This window comes from Sciurus vulgaris (assembly GCF_902686455.1).
Source record: "Sciurus vulgaris genome assembly, chromosome: 4".
NCBI lineage: Eukaryota > Metazoa > Chordata > Mammalia > Rodentia > Sciuridae > Sciurus > Sciurus vulgaris.
This window is the reverse complement of record NC_136464.1, coordinates 11,394,373-11,420,379: the sequence shown is the minus strand read 5'-3', so window position 1 is coordinate 11,420,379 and position 26,007 is coordinate 11,394,373. Positions and strand designations below refer to the sequence as shown.

Below are 26,007 nucleotides of genomic sequence, written 5' to 3'. Positions count from 1 at the left end.
TCCTGTCCCCATAAGATGCTACTTTTTCATTTGTAGACCCATTACCTCTTTCAGATTATTACTACAATTTCCTTGAAGGTAGGTTACTCTCCAGTGGGTTTCATGTGCCCATTTGTCTCTTCAAAGTTAACTGTTAAAATGTCCATCTTGATTAAACAATTAAGAACGCCTATGCTAGGCACAGTGGCACATGCTTGTAATCCCTGCGGCTAAAGAGGCTGAGGCAGGAAGATTGCAAGTTCAAAGCCAGCTTCAGCAACTTAGCAAGACCCTCTCTCAAAATAAAACAAATAAAAAGGACTGGGGATGTGGATCAGTGCTTAAGTGCCTCTGGGTTCAATCCCCAGTACACAAAATAAATAATTCCTTATTAATACCTCTGTAATATGTCTTACTGATATCATTCTTTTTGATACTACTGCAGTTTTTAAAAATTTTGCCACTGGTATTTTTCTTTCATTTTTCTTGCAAAGATTTTCTTGACGGTGTAGTTTACCCCTTTCTCTTGATGAGAGATGTTTTGAAACCTGCTCTTGAGTTGTGTTCTATAGGACCTTTGTAGTCCATTGAGTTGGGAGATAAGGACCCAGAATTGGCCATCCCCAGTGGAAGATGAAGTAGCTCTGGGTGTGGCTTTAGGGCCTGAATACAGCCGGTAGAGGGCTTAACCATTTATACTTGGGGTTTCAGCAGTCACCATGTATCTGCCGGTTTCACCCATCCACTCCTGGACTTGTTTTTTTTTAAAACACTATATAATTCATATCATATAATTCACCTATTCAATGCACAACTCAGTGTTTTTTTATATAGTATATTCAAAGTTGTACAACCATCAGCACAGTTATTTTAAGATATTTTCATCACTACAAAGAGAAGCCCCATACTCTTTAATCACTTCCCTGTTCCCCCAGGTCCCAGCCAAGCCACCATGAATCTTCTGTCTCTTGGGATTTGCTTATTGTTGTGAATTTATATAAGTGGAATAATACCTTTTGGGACTGGCTGATTTCATTTAGCATGTTTTCCAGGATAAATCCACATTATGGCATAAACTTCATTTTTAAAGTAACTGAATAGTATTCCGTTGTATGGATGTACTACATTTTATTCTTTCTTTTGTTCACAACTTTTGGATTATCTTCATATTTTGGCTATTATAGTGTTGCAATGAACATTTTTATACAAGCTTTTGTTTGAGCATGTTTTCAGTTCATTTGAGTGTATATTTTGGCATGAAATTGCCAAATCATTTGGTAATTCCGTTTAACTTTTGAGAAGCTGCCAAAATATTTTCCACAGTGGCTGTGCTACTTCATACTCCCACCAGCATGTATAAAGGTTCCAATTTCTCCAGACTTGACCAATTCTTATTTTCCTTTTTTTTTTTTTTTTTTTTCCAAGTGTCATCCTAGTGTATTTGAAGTATGGTATCATTGTAGCTTTGATTTGCATTTCCCTAATGACAAATGTTAACTTTTTTTTCTTGTGCTCGTTGGCTCTTTTTGTATCTGCCTTGGAAAAAATATTACTCAAATCCATTGCCTATTTTTAAATAGTAAAATTTGTATTTTTATTGAGTCGTAAATAAAGATTTACCAAGATCTGGGCTGGGATCAAGTCAGGCAAATGAGGATTGTGCAAATGCCGAAGCCGATACTGTCTAATTTTTTGATGTCTTGTTCATCATATTTTTGCAATAATTTTGATTTTAAAGTTTTGCACTAATACGGTATCCTGTGATTTTCTTGGCACCCCTTAATTATGCGCGAGACAGTGCCTCCTTCACCAAACCGCAATTCCTGCCGCAGCACAGTTGCGGCAAGCAGTGGCTGGCTGGAGACGGGGCTGTGGCGCCCTTCCTCCTGGACCCTGCAGGAGCTGTCCAGCGTAACGGGGCCTTCTCACACAGCCCCTGCACGTAAGGGGCAGACCTCTCAGACCTTTTGTGTCCTTTCCCGCCATCTCCCTTCCTGCCCCCAGTTGTTGCAGCACAGTCTGGCGAGGGTGGGAAAGAGGATCTTAAATTTGAAAGGACACGGAGGGGGGCGGGGAACTGTAGATGGGCCCTCCAGCTTCTCCACAAAGCCAAGTGTCTGTTCCAGCTCTATTCAGCTCGCTCTCTGGACACCCAAGGCAGCTGCCCCTACCAGGTTTCGCTGAGCGATTAGCCACGGAGCACCCACTCTCCATCAGGTCCCTTGTTGCCGGGTCAGTTGCGGCTGTGGTCCCCTGCCCCGCGACCGTTGCAAAGGCGCGAGCCAAGTATCGCGGGAGCCGACCACCCGGCACCCCTCCCCCACCGGGCTGGGGTCTGTGCCCTCCAAGGAGGGCGCTGGATGCGCAGAGCAAGGCGCGCATGCGCACTGCCAACCAGCCGCGGACGGAAGTGGGCGGCCGGAAGCCAGACGTGTCCCCTGGGCGTGACTTGGCGCGGCCGCATCGCGGTTGCCGCATTCTCCGCATTCGCTGCAGGCGCGAGGTTGGGTGCAGGTGGCTTTGACTGAGCTTCGAGGCATCGACGGACGGACGGACGGACGGACCGACTGACGATGCCGCGCTCCCACCGGCCTCCTCCAACCGCGCAGCGGGCTGCCGCCGCTAATGCTGCGGAGCCCAAGTCTGACGGCGTTCTGGCCATGACTTTCAAGATTTTTCTCCTTTTTGCAGGACTTATGGTTAAAGTTCCTGTGGGGTTGTATTTTTCCTGTAAATTACTTCTTTTTCAGAGTCTGATGTTAATGTCCCCTGAAGACAGCGCCTTCTATGCGACCATTGTCGCGGTGGTCGGGCTGCATGTGGTGCTGGCGATTTTTGTCTTCATAGTGTGGAAGGAGGGTTTGCCTCAGTGGCGGGAAAACAAAAATGAGTAGAGCAGCTTCCTCGGGCTGCAGACGTGGGGGGTGGGGAAGCAGCTAAGGGGTCTTTCTTTTTCTTTCTTCGTATTAAATGTGCTTTTTTTTTTTTTTAAGGGGGAGGGTGGGTGGGGAGGGAAATTAAGTATTTACTGCAGCTAAGACTTCAGTAAAAATGCGGGTGGGGGGAGGGCCGACATTTTTCGACCGCCTGTTACGTGCCAAGTGCTTTTCATTAAGGACATAATGTTTTTGACTGAGGATCATGTTTGCCTGATGTAAATATTAATGCCAAAATAGGAAGATAGGATGAAAGTAACTAATTAGTAGGAGTAGAATTTATTTCATATTAAAATATGTGTCGTGATGTAATTTTTATGGCTTGGCTCAAGCAACAATTTTCTGAATGCACGTAAGTATTGATGCATAAAATTAAATTGCATTTTGCCGTGTTACTCGGTGTTAGTCTCAATGAAGCTCCTTGGATCGTTGAATATGTGGTTTTCTTTTTCCCATTAATTGGTTAATGCTCAAATTTTGGCTCTTAGAATCAGCTTGTTTTATTGGGTTCTGACTTCTTACCGTGTTCTTCACTCTGTTGGGCGAAAATTGAGGTGCATTTGTTGTTCAGATTGCTAGTCATGCTGCAACAAGGTGCTGCGGATGTGGAAGACTGCAGTTCAAGATGTTAGTAAACCCGCAGTACCGTTAAACAATGACCTCATTCTTACGCAGATTAAGTAGTTCCAGCCACAAATGTTTTTTCCCTATTGTTTTCCATTTGCTTATCCATTGGCATTTTGATAAGGTCTGGAGATTTAGTTATGAAATCTTGCGACAGAAATGTCCACTCTTCCAATGGAATTTGGAGACCGGGTTCGGGAATGCAGATTAACTTCCACCTTTTGTTGGAAATGCTGTTGATGTTAGCATAATATTCTCATTTGAGTTCACATTCTTCCTACTATTTGTCAATAATTTGTAGATTTTATACTTTGACCATTTCCTTATTATTTTTACAATGATGTACATTTTACTGTAATTTTGGTTTCATGGTCCATCAACATTCATTCTTGTTTGTAACTTGTATTTTGAGACTTAGTTGTTCAATAGTGAAAAAATAGAATGTAGCTTGAATTTGTTCCGTTTTTGCACATAAATATTTGTGTAAAACTCTTTGAAAATATGTATTCTACAGGAGTGTAAAATACCCTAAATATGCGGTGTTGTTTTGAATGTTAGATGATGAGGTAATCTAAGATTCCTCTCAATCTTAGGTTTTTCTATCTTCCCACTAACCGCCTACTAACTCCCCCTCCCCCAATTATCCTCTTTCCCCTGAGAACTCCTCCCTCTCCTTTTCTGGTTCCCTCTTTTTGGGGAAGGGACTTCTCAGATCCAGTCCTCCTTTCCTCCTCCCCGATTTCCCAAATCTTTTTTCTTATTGTTTTAAATTTTTCCAAATGCATTAATTGCATTACATTTAACTCCAGATTTATAACTGGTTTGGTTATCTTTTGTCCACCTGGCTAATCTTTTGTAATAAGTGACTCTACTATAAGAATTATGCTTGGCCAAAAATGCAGATGAAAATATTTAATTACTTGTGTCATGTTTGTTTAGCCTCATTGATGCTACTCACAGAGATGTGGATGTGCTGTTACTGCTTTCTAACTCTGCCTACTACGTGGCCTAGTAAGTTGCTTTGTTTGTTTTGAGCTTTCAGTTTTTTTTTTTTTTAATTTGAATAAATTTTTTTTAGAATTCATAGCAAAAATATTTAAAGAATATGGTTTTATTACAAATTTCATTGAAGTCTTTTATCACCTTGAAAAATTTAAGAATTATTCATGTTTTTTAAGAGTCACACTGTGTTCTTTTAGCTTAGTAGTATTACCTGTATATCTCCCACATCTTCATATACTCTATTTTTTATTGTTATTGGCCATATATCATTTTTTGTATCACTATACTAGTAGTAAGCATTTTCCCTATTGTTAGGTATCGAATTACCTCCAGGTTTTTGCTGTTGTGAATGATGGCAGCTATTCATATACAGATAAATTGTGCCTGTGCACATATACCAGTTTCTTTTTGGTTAAAAGGAGTCATGAAATTATGTGATTTGTGATTCATTGTCAGATCCATCCCCAGAAAGACTATCAGTTAACAATGCCAGTAGCAAAATAAAAGTATTTGTTTTCTCATACTTTACCAGAATTGAATTTTAATTTATATTTTCTGAGTAAATAGTCACTTACTTTTGGCTTTGTTTCAATTATTTTTTTAGTCATCATTCCAGATGCCTGTGGGTATAGATCACATGGAATTTTCATTCTTGATTTAGGATATAGGATTTATCTGCTGTATTATTTCTAAATAGTTTTGAGTGTTTTGCCTTCATTTTAGGTTAGGTTTTAGATTTTGTTTTAAAAACTTTTTGTAAAACAAAAAGTTTTTTTTGCCTTATAATTGGTTTCTTTTTTAGTGTAAGATCTATAAACCAATATTTTTTTAGCTGTTAAACTATATATGTTATTCTTGTTTAGTGTTGAAAATATTTATTATGTTTAACTCTACTCCAGACTATTTTGTGCGGGGGAAGATTTTATTTTAACTGCATGTAGTAGTTTGGTAGTTATAATTCAGCCAACAAGCCAAATATGCCTTTGATTGTAATCCTCTTTTTATTCCCTCTTCCTAGTTATGATGATGAAGTTGATAAAGTAAACCAGTATCAACGACTGAGTCTAGAAGACCTGGAAAAAATAGAAATAGGTAAATTTTGACATACTAACCAACTCAGAATTCAACACTTGCTTCCAAGTGTAGGTCAGATTATTTTAAGTGACTGGTACAGTATCTGTTAGAAACCAGAAGGGGCTATTTCAAGTAGTCTTTGTCTTCCGACTTCTTTCTAGTCTTAGGGTAGTGATAGATACCGTCTGATAATAGTAACTGGGTTCCTTTTATTTTTGCCTTGTGAAGATAACTCCAGGGATGAAGAAAGTTTAAATAATTGAGTCTTAAAGAGTTTTTCTAGTCTCTTTAAATCAAATGGTCATGATAAGCTTTTATTTTGCACATGCTCATTTAGATTATGAAAACAAGGGCTGGGGATATATCTCAGTTGGTAGAGTGCTTGCCTTGCAAGCACGAGGCCCTGGGTTCAATCCCCAGCACTGCAAAAAAAAAAAAAAAAAAAAAGAACACTAGATTGTGAAAATGAGCTACCTACCTAGTGATGAATGTTTGTTGATTTTTTTGAAGTGACAGAAGAAAGTAAATGTAATGTGGAAGGTATGACTTTACATGTATTCATTTGGGTTTTTAGGTCCTGAACCCACTCTCTTTGGTAAGCCAAAGTTCTCCTGCATGCGACTGTACTACAGATATAAAGAAGCAAGTGGTTATTTCCACACACTGAGAGCTGTAATGCGTAATCCAGAGGAAGATGGAAAAGGTAAAAAAGAGGAAACTATTAAAATATTCAGCAGTGACTTTATATTTATTCTTCTGAGTCCAAATGGAAATAGGAACATTACATATGATGTTGAAAGTTTGTTAATAAGATCTGATCCAGAGAATAGCTTTGTGATCTGAGACCTTTAAATAGCGACTCTGTTCCCAGGATCACAGAAAATTCATTTGAATGGATTTTGTAGTTTGGGACAAAGGGTGTTCTGGTGGGAATTAATGTGTTTAGTTCTGTAAAAAGCCATTATGTTTTCAGGGCTTTTCCCTGGCTGCTCCCCTCTTAGCTAGCCGGCAGAGACCTTGTCTGTCTTGTTCATGGCTGTTCACTCAGCATCTGGTACAGTGTGCTTGGACAAACATATGAGTTACAACAAACCTTTAATTCTAAATGATTAGCTCTCTTGGCCTTTTTCTCTTCTCTTAAAATTTGTTTTAGAACATTTCAAATTAGTGGGGGACTAGTGAATAAGTAGCAGTTTTTAAGTGTATGACCACATATTTCAAGTAAATGTGTATGAATTCAAGCTGCTATATTTTTAGTATGTTTTAGGAAACATTAAGTGGTTATATTTGGGTTTCAGATACCCTTCAGTGCATTGCAGAGATGCTCCAGATCACCAAACAGGCCATGGGATTGGATGTACCTATAATCGAGAAAAAACTTGAGAGGTGAATATACCACTTGTAAGATTTTGTCCCAAGAATAAAGACATTATTATCCAAGGTCTTAGTTCTTTAAAAAGAGGAATGGGGGGAAAAACACATTATTTTAATGTGTTCATATTTAGAAAGGGAAGTGTTGAGTTTCTGTGGATCAAAAGTAGTACTTTTTTAGTTTGTTTAAATTTTGTTTTCAGGTAATTTTTAGACTTACACAAGAGTTGCACACAGTTCAATGTTCCCATGTATCCTTCATTCAGCTTCCCAGTATGTTACCATTTTACATCATCATAGAACATTTATCATGGGGTTGAAGCTCAGAGGTGGAGCGCTTGCCTAGTAAGCATGGAGGCCCTGGATTCAATCCCTAATACCTCCATATTAAATAAATAAAGACAAAGAAATTAACCTTGGCACAATACTGTTAATAAAAGTACAGGACTTATTTGGATCTCACCAGTCTTTTCATCAGTGTTATTTTTCTGTTCTAGGATCCCACATTTGTCTTGTCAGTAGTTTGCTCTAAACTTGGTTCCTTATCTTACCTTATCTTTCATAACTTGGTGTTTTTGGAAGAACATTGGTTAGTTACTTTGCAGAGGATCCTTCAGTTTAGGTTTGACTGATGTTTTGTCATGATTAAGCTGAGGTTATGCATTATTGGGAGGGACACCACGGCACTAGTGTGTGCTTCGCAGTTCATGATATTGCAGGGAGGGGAGGGCATATCCATGCATACTACTGCTAATGCTCACATTTAATACTTGGTTAATTCCAAATTTAAGTACTCTAGAGAAAACAATATGCTTACAGGATCCTAATGAATACCAGTCAGGCCTCATTGTCACTTTCTAATGGGAAGAAAGCCATTTCATTTCCTAGAGGAAAAATTTGGGGTCTTTTGTTAATGGAGATAGTTATTTCAGTAGCTCTATAACCTTCTGTTTTATCTGCAGTATTTTCATGATCAGTGGTCCTGCATGACCAACAAGAGTACAGATGTATGTGCTGAGACATTTGTGGCAAAAGTCTTTATTTATAGCAGTTGTGAGGGATGGTGGAGGAGAGGAGACATTAAGTTAGGTTAAATATCCCAGATCTTTTAAAATAGTTTTAGGTAACCCACAGGAAACATAAGGAATTGGAAAAGTTCCATCTTCCCTCCCCTTCTACATGAATTCAGCCTCCCCAGAATGTGGACAGTTGTAGTTAAGATGCTACAGGTTCCTGCCTATAGCCAGCAAGGCCTTTGCTGCTGGTTGAGATTGTGGATGTTCAGACCTGCACTGCCCAGAATGGAAAGCATTCAACAAGTGGGAGCTACGGAGCCTCTGAAATGTAACTAGTCAGAATTCAGGTCTGCTGAAATTACAATACTAGACCTTGGCTGTCTTAAAGACTTGGGACAAAAAAAGAGTAAGATAGTCATTGTTGAATATTGATTATATGTTGAAATAATATTTTGTATATATTGGGTTTAAATGTTAAAAATTAATTTGACTTTTTAATGTGAATGCTGGACGATTTTAAATTACATATGTAGTTCACATATTTCTATTGGACATCATTGTTATTGTCAAATCCAAGAGGTTATTTTGACTTATCAATTAAAGAATGCAGTTTTTAAGGAATCAGAATCAATTTAAGTTAGCAAAGCATTTTCATTTATTGGATAGTAATAATATTGGATTCCATGGGGAATTTACATTTTTCTTTTCTAATTTATAGGAAGAGCAGTAAACCTCATGAAGACATCATTGGTATCAGGTCTCAAAACCAAGGCTCATTGGCCCAGGGGAAGAATTTTTTAATGAGCAAATTTTCATCTCTAAATCAAAAAGTGAAGCAGACCAAATCCAATGTAAATATTGGCAACCTACGAAAGTTGGGAAACTTTACAAAACCTGAAATGAAAGTTAATTTTCTAAAGCCAAACTTAAAAGTCAATCTTTGGAAATCAGATAGTAGTCTTGAGACTGTGGAAAACTCAGGAGTGATGGATAATAAGGTTCAGGCAGAGTCTGATGGGGACATGTCTTCGGATAATGACTCATACCACTCTGATGAATTCCTTACAAATTCCAAGTCTGATGAAGACAGGCAGCTAGCTAATTCTTTAGAGAGCGTAGGGCCAGTAGATTATGTTCTTCCTAGTTGTGGTATTATTGCTTCAGCACCTCGATTAGGCAGTCGATCCCAGTCTCTCAGCAGCACTGATGTTAGCGTTCATGCTTCCTCAGACATTACTGTTGCTCGCGGAAGTGGGCTTGGGAAAGGTCAGGTGTCTCCTTTGAAGAAAAGTCCTTCTGCTGATAGCATACACATATTGACTGGTTTTGCCAAGCCTGTGGATATTTATTGCCACAGATTCGTGCAAGATGCACAAAACAAAATGACAGAACTATCAGAGATCAGGTGTGTGTCTCAGCAAGCTAGCGAGGAAGGAAATCAAATGACCAATCAAGTTTCTATTGAAGAAACCAAATCAGAATCAACAGAATTAATACCTTCTCGACCGTCTCAGTTAGACGTGTCTTTTTCTGTGACAGGCCCACAGTTTTTGTCAGTTGAACCAGTGCACTCCGTCATGTCTCAGAAGGCCCCCAGCTCTGGTTCAGGCATGTTGGAACCTGAGGTGGGGCTTCATATGACTCCGTCCCCTTCAGAGAGCAGTAGCAGCAGAGCAGTCTCTCCCTTTGCAAAGATTCGAAGCTCCATGGTCCAGGTTGCTAGTATTACCCAAGCTGGGTTAACCCATGGCATAAACTTGGCAGTAGCGAAAGTTCAGAAGAGTCCTGCAGAGCCAGAAGTAGTTAACGAAGTCCAGCAAAAGGAACTTAAAAATATGTTTACACAATGCCAGACACGAATAATTCAGATTTAGGTTTTTGGCCACAAAGAAGCCTGTGGCTTTTATTTGAAAGTTCAAAAAGAAGTTTTCACATATTAGGGGATTTTAACTTATATTGTCTTAATCTATGGATCACAAATTGTTTTATCGGGAAGGGTTTTAAAGGAGTCTGGACCTGAGCTTTCCAAATTGGAGAGTCAAGAGTAGAAATCCACCATCCTAGACTCTAGACCTGATCAGCTTATGTTCTGTAACAGGTCACTTTAGGACAACCTGAACTGGATTTTGGAGGGAAGAGGGGAATGGAATATAGGAAGCAGACACAAAGGGGTAGACCCATTTAAAAGCTTAGCAGTTTTCCGTGTCAGTTCATTCCTGTGTATTACCTCTACAAGGTGGATTATACACTTTAGTTTTTAGTGACTTTCGTGTTACCAGTATGGAGAAACATCGGATATTAAAAAATTGTTTAGTTTTGATGGCTATTAACCACTTTCTATGAACTTGAGGATTTTTGACACTGGTCAAGAAATGTATTCTCATTTGATCCTGATATTCCCCACATTCTAATTTGAATATATTCTTCTGCCTATACTCCCCAAAATGTAGACTTATCAAGTATAAGATAAACCTATTCCATCAGATGTGAATGGCAGTATCTATTAAAATTTCATTTTGCTCTGTTTTCAGGGATGTAAGAATATATTGGCTACTGAAAATTCTAGAAGGAAGTTTTCAAATTTTAACCTTTTTCCAGGGGGGCATTCCTCAACATCTTGTGCAGACTGTCACAACTATTGAAAATTTAGTTTGAAGCACAGTTGTGCTCAAACTGGTTTTATGACCATAACCCTGACCACAAAGAACTGGGGCCTCCATAACCCAAACTGTAAGAAAGCTACGGAGCGTATTCCAGCAAGTATTGGCTTTTCCAGTATCTTGAAGCAATTCTCAGCTGAACATTATGTCTACTGTGACTTTAATAAGCATTCCACTTTTGTTATTTATTAGTGGTGTTTTTTTTTGAAGTGTCAAATCTTGTGACTATTAAAATAAAGTACCATTGTAATTTAAAGTGTGTGTGAGACTTCCTTGCTTGATATTTTATTAAGGTTTGATTTTAAATCACAAATGAAAAATTTGTTAACTGCATGTTTATTCTGTTATTTCACTTTGAAGTATTCTCATGATTTTGAAAATGATGAAATGAAGCAAACAGTACTTTAAATTCTAAACATTCAAAACTGAATGCTTTATTCTGTTCTTACCAACTTGGTCTTGAAGATAGTGTCTGTTCCACAACAGAAGTAAAACCACAAGCCAAGATCAGGTAAGAAAATAAGCCTATTAAAGTTTAGTAGAAATGAATTCTAAAGAGATTTTTTAAAACTGAAATTAAGGCAATGTTCAAAACATTAGTTTCCTGGACATATTCATGTTGGATTAATAATAGTCTTGCCTTTAATAAGAGCAACAAACCTGAATGTCTGTGTTCCTAGGCAAGGGAGAGAGAAGTGCTTCGAAAGGCTTGAGTGTGAAATCTGCCTGGGTGGAAAGTGGGAAGGAGACCATTCTGCTCCACCGCCCAAACTTCCATTCACCCTGCAATGTTTTTCTAAGCGAACACAGGGCTTGTCCACATAGATCATCTTACAGACTTCATGAAAAACAGTCCAAGGTACTGATCATTTGGGAAATTTTATTTACTTTCTTTCAAGGGAACTTTCTGTAAGATCAAGCAAAATTATGATTTCTTTGGTAGATCGTCATTTACATTGGCACAATCAGACACACGGAAACTAATCTACTTTGTTGTAGGACAAAGAATGTTTTTCCTCAGAGATTCAGTTGAGCCTTCGTTTTATTTCTGAAAGTTTAAGGAAGGTCTAGTCTACCAGTTATAAAAATGAAAACCAGTTAGAATTCTAATATAAACATTATTTACATTAGCTTATAAAAATAGATTTAAATGTAGGAAAAGAACAACTAATTTTTACTTCCCCTCATTAGGCATAATGAATTCCTTGATTTTTCAAGGCTGACCCTGTTTCCTTGGTTAAAACCAATGTCAATTTAAGCCTTCCTTACATGAAAAAAATTTTAGGACTCATTTAATTGATGTTTTCAATGAGGTAAGTTACTAGATTTGTATATACCATTGACAGGTTAAAAAAGTAGCAGTCTAACCCTTCTGAAGATTCCTGTTGCCACAATGATACTATTTTGCTTTCTACCTATGGGTAATACTTCATTCCTTTAAAAATCTGAATATCAAAACTAATTGGTCTGGGGAAAACACCGTGCATGGGGTCTTTACCGGACAAGCAGATCCTTCATCTACTACTCGGAACTAACTGAAAAACTTCTATGAAAAGCTCAAAATCCAATACGATCTTTAAAGCAACTAGATGCCACTTACCAGGAAAATCTAGAACCTTTTTTCTTCTGGGGCTGCAGTGCGGCGGTGCAGCTCCGAGCACAGGCTAGGCCCTGCCTTCCATCCCAGCACCATTTTTTTTTTTTTTTTTTTTTGATTTTTAAAAAATTGACTATTTTGGATTTTTGTTATAGTTTGTATTTCAGTAAAACTTTATAAGGTTGTGTTCCCTTAAGTGAGTCCCATAAAATAGTGGTTCCCAAACGCACTGGGATGTAATGAGAAACATAAGGACAATATAGCATTCTTCAAAACGCTATATTCATTCCATTTAAAAGACTATCTCTTATTCTGAGATTGTCCTTTAATTAAAAAAAAAAAAGTGCCCTCAATGATTTCTTTCAGATTACTTGGCAAAATAAATTGGCAACCCTGTCCCCAAATTTTCGGAATTTTACTGGTCCATGAGATGCAAAATCTGGGAACCACTGCCATGTACAAGGCTAGTTTTCCAAGTTGTTAATAAGTGTGGCCAAACACCTGGGAAATGATACCATAGGATTTCACAGGCGAATCTAGCAAGTATGCCCATTCCCCAGACGGACTACTGAACATACTCAAATCCACTGTTAATTGGAAAGACAGAAATCTGAAGCGCACAACCCCTCCAACTTTGAAATTACAACAATTTTCTTCAAATGAAGTTAACATTAGCATTTGAACAGAGTCTGGTCTATGACTTAGCTGCAGCTAAGGAAATAGGTATAATCAGCAACATTTACCAATATTAAACTTTTAATATCAAATACATTTTTGTACATCTTTACTAATTTATATCATTATAAAACAAACTTCAAAAGCTCCATAAAATCAGTGAGGAAAAAGCTCTCACTGAGTATCATATAAACTTCAGATGTCACCAGGCTTGATTTCGGGAAAAGTCATTGGTTTTTGATACAAATTATGTATAAAACTGGTATAAATGACATTTGATTTTTACAATAACGTGGTTACACTTTACTCATTATCCTCCTCGGGTATCAGAACTTTACAGTTCGTTTCCATTCACACATTTTTGCTGTTGGAGCCTGTTTCTTCTTAAAGACTCGAGCTGCTTTGCTCTTAGCCATCGTTCTCTTGACAGCGTCGTCTGGCCAGCACTAAGAGACAGAAACCTGGTTTGAAATACAGAAACAAATTTAAGTCTGGAGCTGAGGTAGTACGATTTTTAAGACCTAGGAATAATGGTTAAAAACAAGTCCAAATGGTGCACGCCTGTAATCCCAGTGGCTCAGGGAGGCTGAGGCAGGAAGATCCAGGGTTCCAAGCCAGCCTCAGTAACTTAGTGAGATGCTAAGATACGAAAAAGGGCTGGGGATGTGGCTCAGTGCCCGAGTTCAATCCCCAGTACCAACCAAACACCACCACCACCACCCCACTCCAAGTGAGGAGACAAATATCACGTACACAGAGGTCAAGAGTTACGTTAGACCCTACAAGGAATTCCCTGAAGAGCAAGAACTGGAGGATAGGCAGCATGCCTGTTCACTGACGTGACCGGCCAACAAAATTCCCCTCGACAAGCCCTTTCATGTGGTGTTCTTAAAAAATACTCATCTGTTTTTAGAAGTCTGTCTCAATTATTGCTAAACACATCAGGAGACCCGGGCACACGAGCAGGCCCTACTCACCGCGCCACCACCAGCAGCTGGTGCAGGTCGTCAGCGGTGATGCTCTGAGGGTCGTTCTTCCGCATTTCCACAAAGTCGTCCTCAACTGCCTTTATTGAAAGAGTAAATGAACTTTAGAAGCGTTCCTTCAAAACTTCCTTGAATGCGCTTTAAAACCATTATTTTTGTGAGGAATAAGATACTTGGTACCTTGACTGATATAAAAATGAGAACGTCAGCTCTGCCTTAGACAGATGAGAACATGGATGACAAAAAGGAAGGAGAGCCAAAACCTCACACAGAAAAACGCTCCTGATGAAACAACAGAATAAAACCCAGATCCATTTGAGAAGGCAAAACAATAAGTTAGTCATCTGCTTAACAACTGACGCCTCTAAACAGAGTGACGCTGGTGAAGACTGCAGAGAGCAGGCACCAGAACCAGCTTTCCAAACCTCTGGAAATAAACTAGACCCGTGCAGCAACCTTGGGAGCATTTACGGAAGAATAACAGGTGACTCTGGGCAAGAAAGGTGAGCTTTGTGGCATTTCAACTTGCTTTACTCCCATATTCTACTCCCTGCCCCCGCCACCCAGGTGAGAGCTTCAAAAATTAACAGCTGTGGCAGCCGAGCGAGCGCACAGAACAGGGCCAGAGTTTCTTCAAAGCACCACTGCCAGAGAACTGCCATGATCTGACCTATTTGGTGGCTCCCTGGAAGAACCCATTGGGCAACATTGTCTTTAGTTAACCTAATCTGGACCCTGCACATTGTGAACAATCTATTTCCCGAGAGCATTTATTCAAAATAATTGGAAGCCCAGGCATAGTGGCACACACCTGTAATCCCAGCAACCTGGGAAGCTGAGGCAGGAGGATCCCAAGTCAAGGCCAGCCTCAGTAACTCAGCGAGACCCTGTCTCAACAAAAAGGACTGGGGATGCAGCTCAGTGGTAAAGCACCCCTGGTTCCAACGCCCAGTACCAAAACAAAAACCATCAGAAGCAAGTGCTAATCATCTTGGCTACCTGATGCATTATATAATGATCACAGTAAACAACCCTTAAATGAAATGCTGAAGAATGAAACGTCTGTAGCAGGGGCTGGGGATGTAGCTTGGTGGTAAAGTGCTTGCCTAGCACATGCAAAGTGTTCATCCTTAGCCTCTCGAAAAGGGAAAAAAAAAAAAAAAAAAAATCTAAAAGCACTAACCAACAAGAAACCCTAGAATCCAGTTTCTAAAGTCTAGGTGCCACATTACATTATTTGAAATGTCTGATTATCAACAAAAATCAGGAGATACACGAAGATAAATGTACAGCCCATGAACTGAGATAAAAAGAAGTCAAAAGAAACTATACCTGAAGAAACCCAAACATTAGACTTACTAGACAAAGACCTTAAACTGGTTATTTTAAATATCTTCGTAGTAAAGGAGACCACATATAGTAGTCCACCGTTAACTGTAGTTCTACCAATATTTCAGTTACCTGCAGTCCAAAACCACACCCAGTTTTAAATGGTGGGCCATCCTAAGTCTCGAGGAAATCTTGCCCTGTCTTGCTGGGACACATCATCCTTTGTTCAGCATGCTCCCACTGTATACCACCTGCTCCTTGGCAGCTGAGCAAGAGACCACATTCACTGAACTTTTATTATTGTATACTGCTATAAATGTCCTCTTATGAACTGTTGTTCATCTCTTGTTGTGCTTAATATATAGATCCTGTATAAAAGGAACGTATAGGGAAAAAAGTATATGCGTGGTCTAGTATTATCTATGGTTTCAGGCTCACACTGGGGATCTTGGGATGTGTCCTTCTCAAATAAGGGGGGAGAGGCTATTGTATAAACTAAAGGAAAATATGAGTACAGTGTCTCATCAAGCAGAGAAGAGCAAACGCAAGTCCAGGGTTGGTGTGGGAGCTGAGGATCCATGGCAGAGCACCTGCCTGGCATATCTGAGACTATGGATCTGCTCCTCAGCAACACGCACACACAAAATAATAACTGAAAAAACTAAACAACCCAAGCAGAACCTTGAATGCAGTAAAAAATGTCTAAGCCTGTACAAAGGACCCTGTCACCAGAAACCACAGGACAGAGGCAGAAGACAGTGAGAAGACACAAAGTGCTGAAAGAAAGATGAAAACCAGAATTCTACATCCAGCAAAATCAGCCTCACAGATAACAATCCCACTAGGTGCAGTGGCGCACACCTGTAATCCCAGTGACTTGAGAGGCTGCAGCGGAAGGATCACAAGTTTGAGGCCAGCCTTAGCAACTTAGAGAGACCCTGTCTCAAACGGTGAGGGGTGGGGATGCAGCTCAGTGGTAGAGTGTCCCTGGGTTCAATCCCAGTACATGGGGTGTGGGGTGTGGAGCCTGGGAGATAATCCCAGATAAGCAAAACCTTTCTCATGAACAGATGTGTCCTACAAAAAACACCAAGAGGCACTCTTTAGGCTGGAACGAAAGGATGCGAGACAATAACATGACCCCACGGGTGAAACGCAGCACTGGCATAGGCAGGAGAAACGCCTGATGTTAAAGACAGGTGCACAGAGCAATGAGCAGCGGCGAGGAAGGGCGGGACTGCGATGACAAGAGCATGACAGAGAAGAACAGATTATGATGAAGCAAATTTTTGTATATCATTATAATTAAGCTGGCCATTAATCCTAAATGATTACATAATTAAGATATTAAAGGCTGGGGATAAGGCTTAGTGGGAAAAGTGCTTGCCTAGCATGTGTGAGGCCCTAAGTTCAATCCCCAGCACTGCCAAAAAGAGGATAGTAATAATTTTAGATCCTGGGCAACTATGGGGAAAATAAAAAGTCAAAGGAATTAGAATGGGACATCAGAAAAGCACATCTATTTCAAACAAACAAAAGAAAGACTAGGTAGAGCAAGAAAAAGGAAAGACATAGAAAGCAAAGAGCAAATTTACCCCCTCTGTGATTACAGTAAACACTGCACACACAGGGAAATCCTTGATGTGACGTGAACGAACCTTGGTTATTTCATCAGATATGCTATAATCCAGGAACCTCAAAAGGGTCAGGTAGATGCGGAATTTGTTGAGCACAGAAGGCAGCACGGCTGAGAGGAGGCTGTTCGTGTACTCCTCCATGTTCGGAGGGATCAGCTGGGGTTGTAAGTGAATCTGACAGTCTGCCTAAGAAGAGAAAGAGGACCCAGTATTTTCCAAATTCCTACATTAATCTACATGTGCAGAGGCTGCATCCTCTATCAGCTCCCAAGGGAATTAGAAAATAGCATTTACTTGTGTGAAAGGAAATCAGTTTTTAATATGATTCATACACACTGTAACTACACAGCAATTATCACCGGGGTTAGCTCTTGCCGGGCACGGAGGCGCACGCCTGTAATCCCAGCGATTTAGGAGGCTAAAGCATGATGATCCAGAGTTCAAAGCCTGCCTCAGCAATTTAGCAAGGCCCTGAGCAACTCAGCAAGACCCTGTCTCTAATAAAATAGAAAAAAGGGCTGGGATGTGGCTGAGGGGTTAAGCACCCTTAGGTTCAATCCCTGGTACCGAAAAAAGAGAAGGGCTGGGAATGCAGCTCAGTGGTGATTCAATCCCTAAGACTGCAAATGAAAAAAAAAAACCAAAAAACAAAAAACTTAATGGTATCAATAAACATAAAAATGTGGACCGTCTCAGAAGGCAGTTTTTTTTTTTTTCTTTCTTTCTTTCTTTTTTGAGACAAGGTCTTACTAAATTGCCCAGGCTATTCTTTAACTTGTGATCCTCCTGTCTCAGCCTCTGAAGTTGCTGGGATTACAGGCATGCCACTACCATTCCTGGCCAACTGAACTTCTTTTCTTTTTGGGGGGGTACCAGGGATTGAACTCAGCAGCACTCGGCCACTGAGTCACACCCCCAGCTCTATTTTGTATTTTATTTAGGGACAGGGTCAGAGTTACTTAGCACCTCACTGTTACTAAGGCTGGCTTTGAACTCATGATCCTCCTGTCTCGGCCTCCCCCAGCCGCTGGGATTACAGGCATGTGTCACCGCTCCCGGCCAACTGAAATTTTTATTGTACTTTTCCACAGAAAACTGAGTAATGTCAAAGGCTATTCCTCATTTTTACAAGTGAACGCTGCACAGCAGCTATACACCTTTTAAACACCTGGGATGTATTTCCCATCATCCTCAGAATTAAAACCTCTCAATCAGCTATTCCATTTCACCATAAAGCATACAATTCATTACCAGGTGATTAAGGACATTTAATAAGGAAAGCTAAAATATTTCTCATATAAGTGGCAGAAGATAATGAGACAGACAGCAGAGCAGAAGTCTGGATGTTAACCCATCTGCAGACAGCTTTTACTTTTTATGCTCAGATGGGGAATGACTGGACCAACAGCTGGGCGATCCTGACTTGCTGACGCCTCTTTCTTGGTAGACATTAAGTTTCTGTCCCAAGGCAGGAACAAAATAATTGATTCCCTTATTAATAAACAGCAGTCATAATTTTTTGAAGAAATATAACTTAGAAGCAACACCAAAATAAAATGAAAATGTGGCTCTCTTCATTTAAAAGTGACTCATCTTCCAGTGGCTGGGGGGTCTGAGGCAGGAGGATCTCGAGTTCAAAGTCAGTCTCAGCAAAAGCCAGGTGCTAAGAAACTCAGTGAGACCTTGTCTCTAAATAAAATACAAACTAGGGCTGGGGATGTGCCGCAGCGGTCGACTGTCCCTGAGTTCAGTCCTGGTAACCCACCGTCCCCAGCCCAAAAAAGACGACTCATCTTACCGGGAGGAGTGAGCGCCCTTCTGAAGTAATTAATACATTGATACTGCAGGGAAATTCCATCTGGTGGTAACTGAAGTCATAGTCCACCTTCTGCCAGGTTATTAGGTTGCTCAGAGCAGTCACATTATGAACACCTAGAAGAGTAAGAACATAATTTTCAGTCACTTGATCTAAATCATGTAAACATTAGTTTGACTGACAAGGATTATAGACATGAGGTTTCTGCTGCTTAAATAAAAAGTATGAGGTGCTGACCAATTTATCAGCCAAATGTCACTAAGCAAATGTTCACTAGGTGATAAGCTTCCCAGACAGTATTAGGTCCACCAGAACTTTCTGGGACCAGGAATACTCAATCTAATGCCTAGTGTCTGATCCACCACCAGACACAAATGGAATCCCAGTAAATAGGGTCACTTCCTAGGCGGTGTGGTCGCAGGGCTACAGTGAACTCAGAGGACTTAGATTTCTATACATAAAGCCCACTCAACTTGACTGGGCCCATATTCACCTCTGCCTGAGGTTACCCAGCCTGCAGTACTGCTTCTCCTATTTTTACCTCCTGAACTGCTCACCAGCACAATGCTATCTTACTTCTCCTGACCTGAGCAGACAAGGCACTCCACTTTCTTGTGATTTTGTAACACGCCCCATAACTGAGTTAGTTCACACCATCTGATCCATTAAATATTTTTTTTTCAGAGATTCTCTGCAAAATGTTTAAAAAGTTCAATGGGAGGTATCAAATGTTTTACAAGATCTTCTCTATACTTCCCCTTCGAGGTAGTAGATTAAAGGCCAAACCTCCTCCCACTTCAGCCTTTAAGAAGCTGCTTGTGCTGATGTGCAGTTTTAAAACGTGAGGACAAAACAGTGGGGTACAGCTTGTGCCATCTGCTTTAATCAGATGACACACAAAGTCTTTTCCTTAAATATGCTTCAAATGTGAATTTGTCTTTGTCAACGGACATCCTTTTGAAAAAAATCATTACCAGGTTTGACTTTAACCGGAAAAGGGTGGCAGGGGCGTCCATGTGCATACCTGGGGTGTCCAGCTGCCCTTGCTCCAGGAGAGTTTCATCGATGACTAGGGAAGTGTTGTTGGGCAGCTGGAGGAGTCCACTGACCAAGCGGTTGGCCGTGTAGTCTTTGTGGGGAGTGAATTTCAAATGGTTCATGTTCTCTATGGTCATCTGCAGACGAAAGGACTGCAACGGAAATGTTCCAATGAGCAAGGATTGAAGTTTCCCTACTTTAAGATGATTATGTATTTGGAGTCAAACACTTTTTCAGATAGAATCGATCTTACATATTTCTAAGGGAGTAATGGCATGGCCTCTGGAAGTCTGAGACACAAAAATGCATCTATTTCCTGTGTTAGACTTTCACTCGCTCTGTAAGCTGCTTTATTCTGTAAGCTGCTTTATTCTCAAATGTCTCAGTCAATAACCAAGGAATAGGTTTATTCTGTCAGTGAAACAAATGTTAGACAACTGACATGTGTGTATCAAATACCCAAAGCTGAGCTCTTCACCTAACACAAGCTAGCAAAACACAGTATTTTACTGTGTTTTGGCGGGGAGAAAAAAAGCTCATCATTTTCCACTATGCTCTTCAGATTCAAATCATATTTATCCATCATAGACCACTGCAGACACTTCTGAACAAGCTGCTGAAAGGAAATCCAAGGAGCAGTGCACACTGAGCCACCTCGGTGTGCTGCAGAGCTCACTCACTACTGCCTCCGGCTGGCCAGAGCAGGAACTCTGCTAGGCCCTGGACACGGCCTTCATGCTGAGCCAGAGCACTCCCAGCGCCCCTTGGACCTGCCCTTAATGCACTTCACGTTTCTACCTGTCCAGCCTGTAAAGCAGCATGCGTGGTGGGGTGGGAGGCAGGCCATGTGCACTGAACCTGTGCTGAGAGCCTCACAAGACAGTGAAGAGCCAGGTGCTAGCTGGACACAGGAGCACGAGGCAACGGGACAGGGCAAAGTGAAAAAGCAGAGGCCCACCAGAGGGGCAGGATAAGAACAGCTCACAGCAGGCTGTAACCTCTAGCACCTCCCTCATACAGCACTCTCTCAACAGTGCTCATTTTGCCCTAGGTATGAGCGACGGGAACCTTGGTTTCCCAGCTGAGTGGCTCTGGGTTGCCCAGGGCTCATTCCCCACTGGCATTCCTCATACATGCCAAGCATGTTGCTCCTCGGAGGCTGTCTCTGTTCTCTGCACAGGTTGACACTTCCCTGAGCAGCCCCAGGCTCGTCACTGCACTTCCCCCTGGTCTGTCAGGATGCACCTGGGAGCTGGGCTTTTCCTACCCAAGCTGTGTGTTGACAGCTTTATCCTGGACCTTCTCCTGGGGCTTTGTTCTATAGGGCGCTTAAATGACATACCACGGATTAATTTATTTGTTCCATGAGGGCAAGGGATCTATTTCCATAATTACTGAAATGTGGTAAAGAACGGGGTGTGGTGGCTCACACCTATAATTCTAGCAGCAACTTAGGAGGCTGAGGCAGGAGGATCTCAAATTCAAGGCCAGCCTGGGCAACTTAGCAAGACCTTGTCTCAAAACAAAAAGGGTAGGGGAGTAGTGCAGTGGTAGAGGGCCTCTGTTCTGGGTTCAATTCCCAGTAACACACATACACATACACACACACAAAGTGGTATAGGGCCTAGGGAATTGCCAAGACCCTCTAATGGGGTCTAGGAGATAAAAATTATGATTTTTTTACCCAGACATTTTCAATATGCAAGATTAAGACTAATGAATTTTACTGCAGAATATGAAAATTTCATTGATAAAATTTCAGATCACACGTTCCAACTACCCTTCAAAAAAAAAAAAAAAATCAAAATATTGCATTACAACAGACTGCAGAGACACAAAGATCTAGTGGTCTCCTATTAATTTAGATATTAAAGAGATTTGCAAAAATGTAAAACAAGGTCATTTTTATCATTAATTTTTTTGATTTGGGAAAAAACTTATTTTTACAAAAACACATTCAAATGTTATTATTTTTAATGAATTATTACTTTAAAATTTTCAGTTTTACTTCTAAATTGTGGGAAATTAATGATAAATGTACCCAACATAAAAAAACAAAAACAAAAACAAAACTAAACAAAACAAAAAAACAGCTCTCTCCATCCTTAGGACCTAATCAAAGGGAGAAAGGCTTGTCTGTTCTGGTCACTGCTGCTTCCTAACGGCCTACAAGAACACAAGCCCTTAGAGACACTCAATAAACTGGTTCAGTGACTGATCCAGACCAACCTCTCGTATTTCCAAAGCAAGAGGTGATTGGTATTTTCCATCGCATGATGTATCAGAAGCAATTCCCCTGTTCCCAAGATCCTACCACACACAAATACTGTACTCCAGATCACCTGGCAAGGAAAGAAAGCTCAACTTCCCAAACAGTAATTGAAACTGGGGCAATGAAGAGAAAGTTTTGTTTTGTTTTAATTAACTTAGCTAAAACAATTAGGTTCCGATAATTTAGAACTTATTTAGATTTAAGTTTTTAATGCAAAAGGACACCAAATTGCACAAATTGACATTGACTGAGAATACAATTTTAAGGGAGTTACTGGGATTGTGTTAATTGTTAGACTTACAGAAAGTGGTGCTAAAGCAAAAAAAGTGGAACATTTAGGAGAGAGGGCACGCTTTCAATCATGCAACTCGGCAGGTATTGTTTCCCCTTAAGTGACATCTATTAAAATCTCAAACTTGAGTATGTGGGTTGAATGGAAGACAATGAGAAGGGTTTCTGGTGTGCGTTAGGTTTATGATGAGTATTTATGTTGATCTTACTGCTGGAACAAGATGTTGAATAATTCGATATAAGTGTTCTGTGAAGGTACTATTCCGTGGGCAACCACTCAAGTTAACTGTAAATTTTCCTAGTGGAAGAACATCTCTTCTTGTATATCTAGGGAAAAAAAAAAGAAAAAAGAAAAAAAAAAAAAAAGAAAGAAAAAGAAATCAATAAATGAGATACTGAAGTGATTTCCTGGTTTCATTCAAAAAGCAAATAAAAATTAGCTTAATGTTATCATTAAAAGTGTAGAATAATATTCAGGCTAGCTTTTTTTTTTTTTTTTTTGGTGGTACTGGGAATTGAACCCAGGAGCACTCTACCTCTGAGCTCCAACCTGACCCTTCTTTTTTTGAGACAGGGTCTTGATAGGGTTCCCAGGCTGACCCCAAACTTATGATCCTCTTGCCTCAGCCTTAAGTAGCTGGAATTTGTCTAGCTATTTTATCAGAATAACCACAAATAAAATTAATAGCCAATATTATTCTGAGCTTATACACTTCCTCATGTAATTTCCAAACATTCTGAGATAGGTTCTATTATCTTTGTTTTACAGAATAAAAATCTTGCGGTACGGAACTTATATAGTTGGAGTATCCCTTATTTAAAATGCATGAGACCATGAATACTTCAGATTTTGGAATATTTGCATAGACTTTACTGGGTAAACACCTATCTGAAATCCAAAATCTGTGATGCTCCATAATCTGAGATGGAGCCTACTAGTATTCAAAGTTTCAGAGCTGGGAGCCTTTCAGGTTTTTGGATTAGAGATGTTCAACCTGTAACATGCTCATCTAGTCAGGAAGTGATAGAGCCAAGATTCAAAATCAGGCAGTTTGGTTCCAAAGCCTGAGCTCTCAATCATTACATACCACTATGTCAGATCCCACCAGAGGAGCATAACACAGGGCACAAAGCTGTTTGCTGCAATGCTGTGGTTACTACAAAGAAAAACTGGGAGATGGTTATAGTATAGCACAACTGTAAAATGAAACAGTGTGCAGCCATTAAAAAGTTCATGAAGAACTACAATGGGAAAATGTTTTATATGTATTAAATGCTAAAAGCAACACATAGATCTAAGTATAACTGATAAGTACATTGGTATATATAATATGCATATATAAATATAAAAACACGAATAAGTACCACAATGGTAACTGAGATTATCTCCTAGTGGTGAGATGACAGATGACTGCTATGTTCTTCTTCAAGTTCCTGGAACTTGTTGAAGGAGCACATTATTTTTGAAATCAGAAACAGAGTGGAGTCAAGGGGTGAGGCCAATGCCAACGTATAAATTAAAATGTGCACACGAAGTAACTCATTGACTGTTTTTTAGAAGCACAGCCTCGGGATGTGCAAACAGAATACAGAAGGTAAAAAGTGGCCGGGGATTCGGCTCAGTAGTCTAGCGTGTGTGCAAGCCCTGGGTTCAATCCCCAGCACTGCAAACAAAAAAGCAGCAGCTCATTTTACTCATCAGTCAGGCCCTTTATCTGATTCTGGCTCTAACATTCAGGGGACATAATCAAAATAAATGTGAAACCGAGGGAAACAAAGAATCGGTGATGTGGCCTAACACTTAACACTGAACAAGTAAGAATCGGTGGATGATGAAGCCTAGTAAACTGCAACACATGAGTTACGCCAGAGCCTTCCTGGCTCTTCCACTCTCCACGCCACACGGAAAGGTCCTCACCCCCACCAGGACACGGATGGCACTTACACTGCAGAGATGAGGTGGAGTATAAGGTACTCGGCAGCCAGGCTGTCTCCCAGCAGTGCGTGAGTGAGGAACCCGAGCAGCTCTGCTCGGACCGGAGACAACTCAGACATGAAGGCCGACACGACTGCAGGAGGAAGGAGGGTCACTCAGAGCACGCCAGCTCCTCAGGCCTCTCAGTGCCAAGGAGCTCAGAGCTCAGCAGGTAATAGGTATGCACCCGAACACTAGCTACTAAGTGACAAATGAGGGCACTCCCGGGGACGACAGCTTGCCCCCTCTTCCACTCCCTCTGGGTCAGAGAATTAACAAGAGGAGAATGGGGCCAAGCACAGACATTATAGGAAACAGGTATTCCGAGGGAGGAGGAGCTGACTCAGTGCCACTGAGCACAGGTCACACCCAGCTCCTGACACACGAGGGAAGAGTCTGTGGCTCACTTACACTTACAGGTTCTGCTCTCCTCTTTGTTAAGGCAGGCGGGCAACAACGGATTGATGTGCTGCAGCTTCTGGGCTAAAATCACATGAATTCTTGGCACCAAGGAGGCAGGAGGACTGTGTACCCTCTGCTCCTCTGCTGTGTCTGTGCACTCCATGGGGTCCAGCAACGCAGAAGCATCCCTGTGTTGGACACCAGTTGCAAGGATGTGAAAATCAGGTGCATATCTGAAGGCAAAATTACAATTCAAGCCAAGGCTACTTCTACCTGTACCTCTCCTTAAGGGCAGAAAGTGGCTCCTCATTCTTAACCATTTCCCCTCAGAGATTTCAGGCCAGGTTGGTAGTATGATAGAATGGATTTATTCCATTCTTCATAATCAATGTTTTTCACTCAGCATGATGTCATTAGCACTGCCATCAGTGGGTTACAGGATGTCATTCATAAGGTTATTTTGACACACACTTATTCTGAAACTACCAGCTGAAACATCAAATAGTTCACTGCATATTTCAAAACTGGGGTCTTCTCAAAAAGTCATCCAGTAACTATTTTTTGGTGTATGGAAAATCATTTGTCCCTACCTTGCTATTTGTCTTTGCTAAATTTTATTCTTACTTGATCTCTTCCTTGAATATTGAGCAGAAAAGCCATGAAGATAGCATGTATTTTTCAGATTTGCTAAATAAATTAATCTATGATGGATTTATTGTAAGATATAAATGAATGACTAAAATGTTTTAAAATTGACTATTCTAACTGTACCACATAATGCACAATATTCAACACTGCACACAAATTCATGAAATGCTCACGACTACCCTCGTTTACAATGAGGAAACCAAGCCTGAGGTCACACAGTCACTGAGGGGCCAAAGAGGATCCCAACCTGCAGTCGGTCCCAGTCTGTGTTCCCACCTCTAAGCTAAGCAGTAACTCAGGACAAAGTATTCACAGCCAGAAATAGCCAAGAAAAGCAATTTTAGGGACTGTTACTAAGAGATTGTTACATTCAAGTTATTTAAAATGTGTTTTGTAACAATTTTTCCTAGTGTGAAAAATGTTAAGCTCTTCCTCTGCAGACCATGATGAATATCTAGTCTTCAACAAGAGAACTCCACTGTATCCAGGGAATAGTGGTCCTCTCTTTGGGAAATATTAAAAGAAAAAATAATAAGGACGATCTGGATGGTACCACATTTTGTTAATGAAAAAAAATTAGAGTACAAATGCGCACATATACGATTGCTTCCTTTTATGGAAGAAAAAACGAGTAATAAAAAAAAATGTGCATCTATGCAAAAAAGAAGTATAGGAAGGA

At 40.4% G+C, this 26,007-nt stretch overlaps 2 protein-coding genes across 3 annotated transcripts in view; one reads left to right on the top strand and one right to left on the bottom strand.

Annotated features, from left to right (window-relative positions):
* Positions 1–12,205, top strand: part of INPP5F (inositol polyphosphate-5-phosphatase F) — an 86,443-nt gene extending 74,238 nt beyond the window's left edge. Inside the window, 6 exon segments of the mRNA XM_079137152.1 lie at positions 4,479–4,550; positions 5,560–5,633; positions 6,190–6,318; positions 6,914–7,001; positions 8,721–8,853; positions 10,534–12,205. Of these exon segments, the coding sequence (XP_078993278.1) occupies positions 4,479–4,550; positions 5,560–5,633; positions 6,190–6,318; positions 6,914–7,001; positions 8,721–8,853; positions 10,534–10,644 (607 nt within the window). The 3' untranslated portion in view covers positions 10,645–12,205.
* Positions 12,206–12,385: 180 nt separating this feature from the next.
* Positions 12,386–26,007, bottom strand: part of MCMBP (minichromosome maintenance complex binding protein) — a 35,636-nt gene continuing 22,014 nt past the window's right edge. Inside the window, exons 9-16 of one of the 2 annotated variants that reach the window (XM_079137175.1) lie at positions 24,690–24,868; positions 24,249–24,372; positions 22,513–22,630; positions 19,727–19,892; positions 18,685–18,818; positions 16,908–17,072; positions 13,912–14,000; positions 12,386–13,395 (exon numbers count right to left, since the gene is read on the bottom strand). In XM_079137175.1, coding sequence (XP_078993301.1) covers positions 13,269–13,395; positions 13,912–14,000; positions 16,908–17,072; positions 18,685–18,818; positions 19,727–19,892; positions 22,513–22,630; positions 24,249–24,372; positions 24,690–24,868 — 1,102 coding nt within the window. In that variant the 3' untranslated portion in view covers positions 12,386–13,268. The remainder of the gene's footprint in view (positions 13,396–13,911; positions 14,001–16,907; positions 17,073–18,684; positions 18,819–19,726; positions 19,893–22,512; positions 22,631–24,248; positions 24,373–24,689; positions 24,869–26,007) is intronic. The other variant, XM_079137176.1, reaches the window with a different exon arrangement.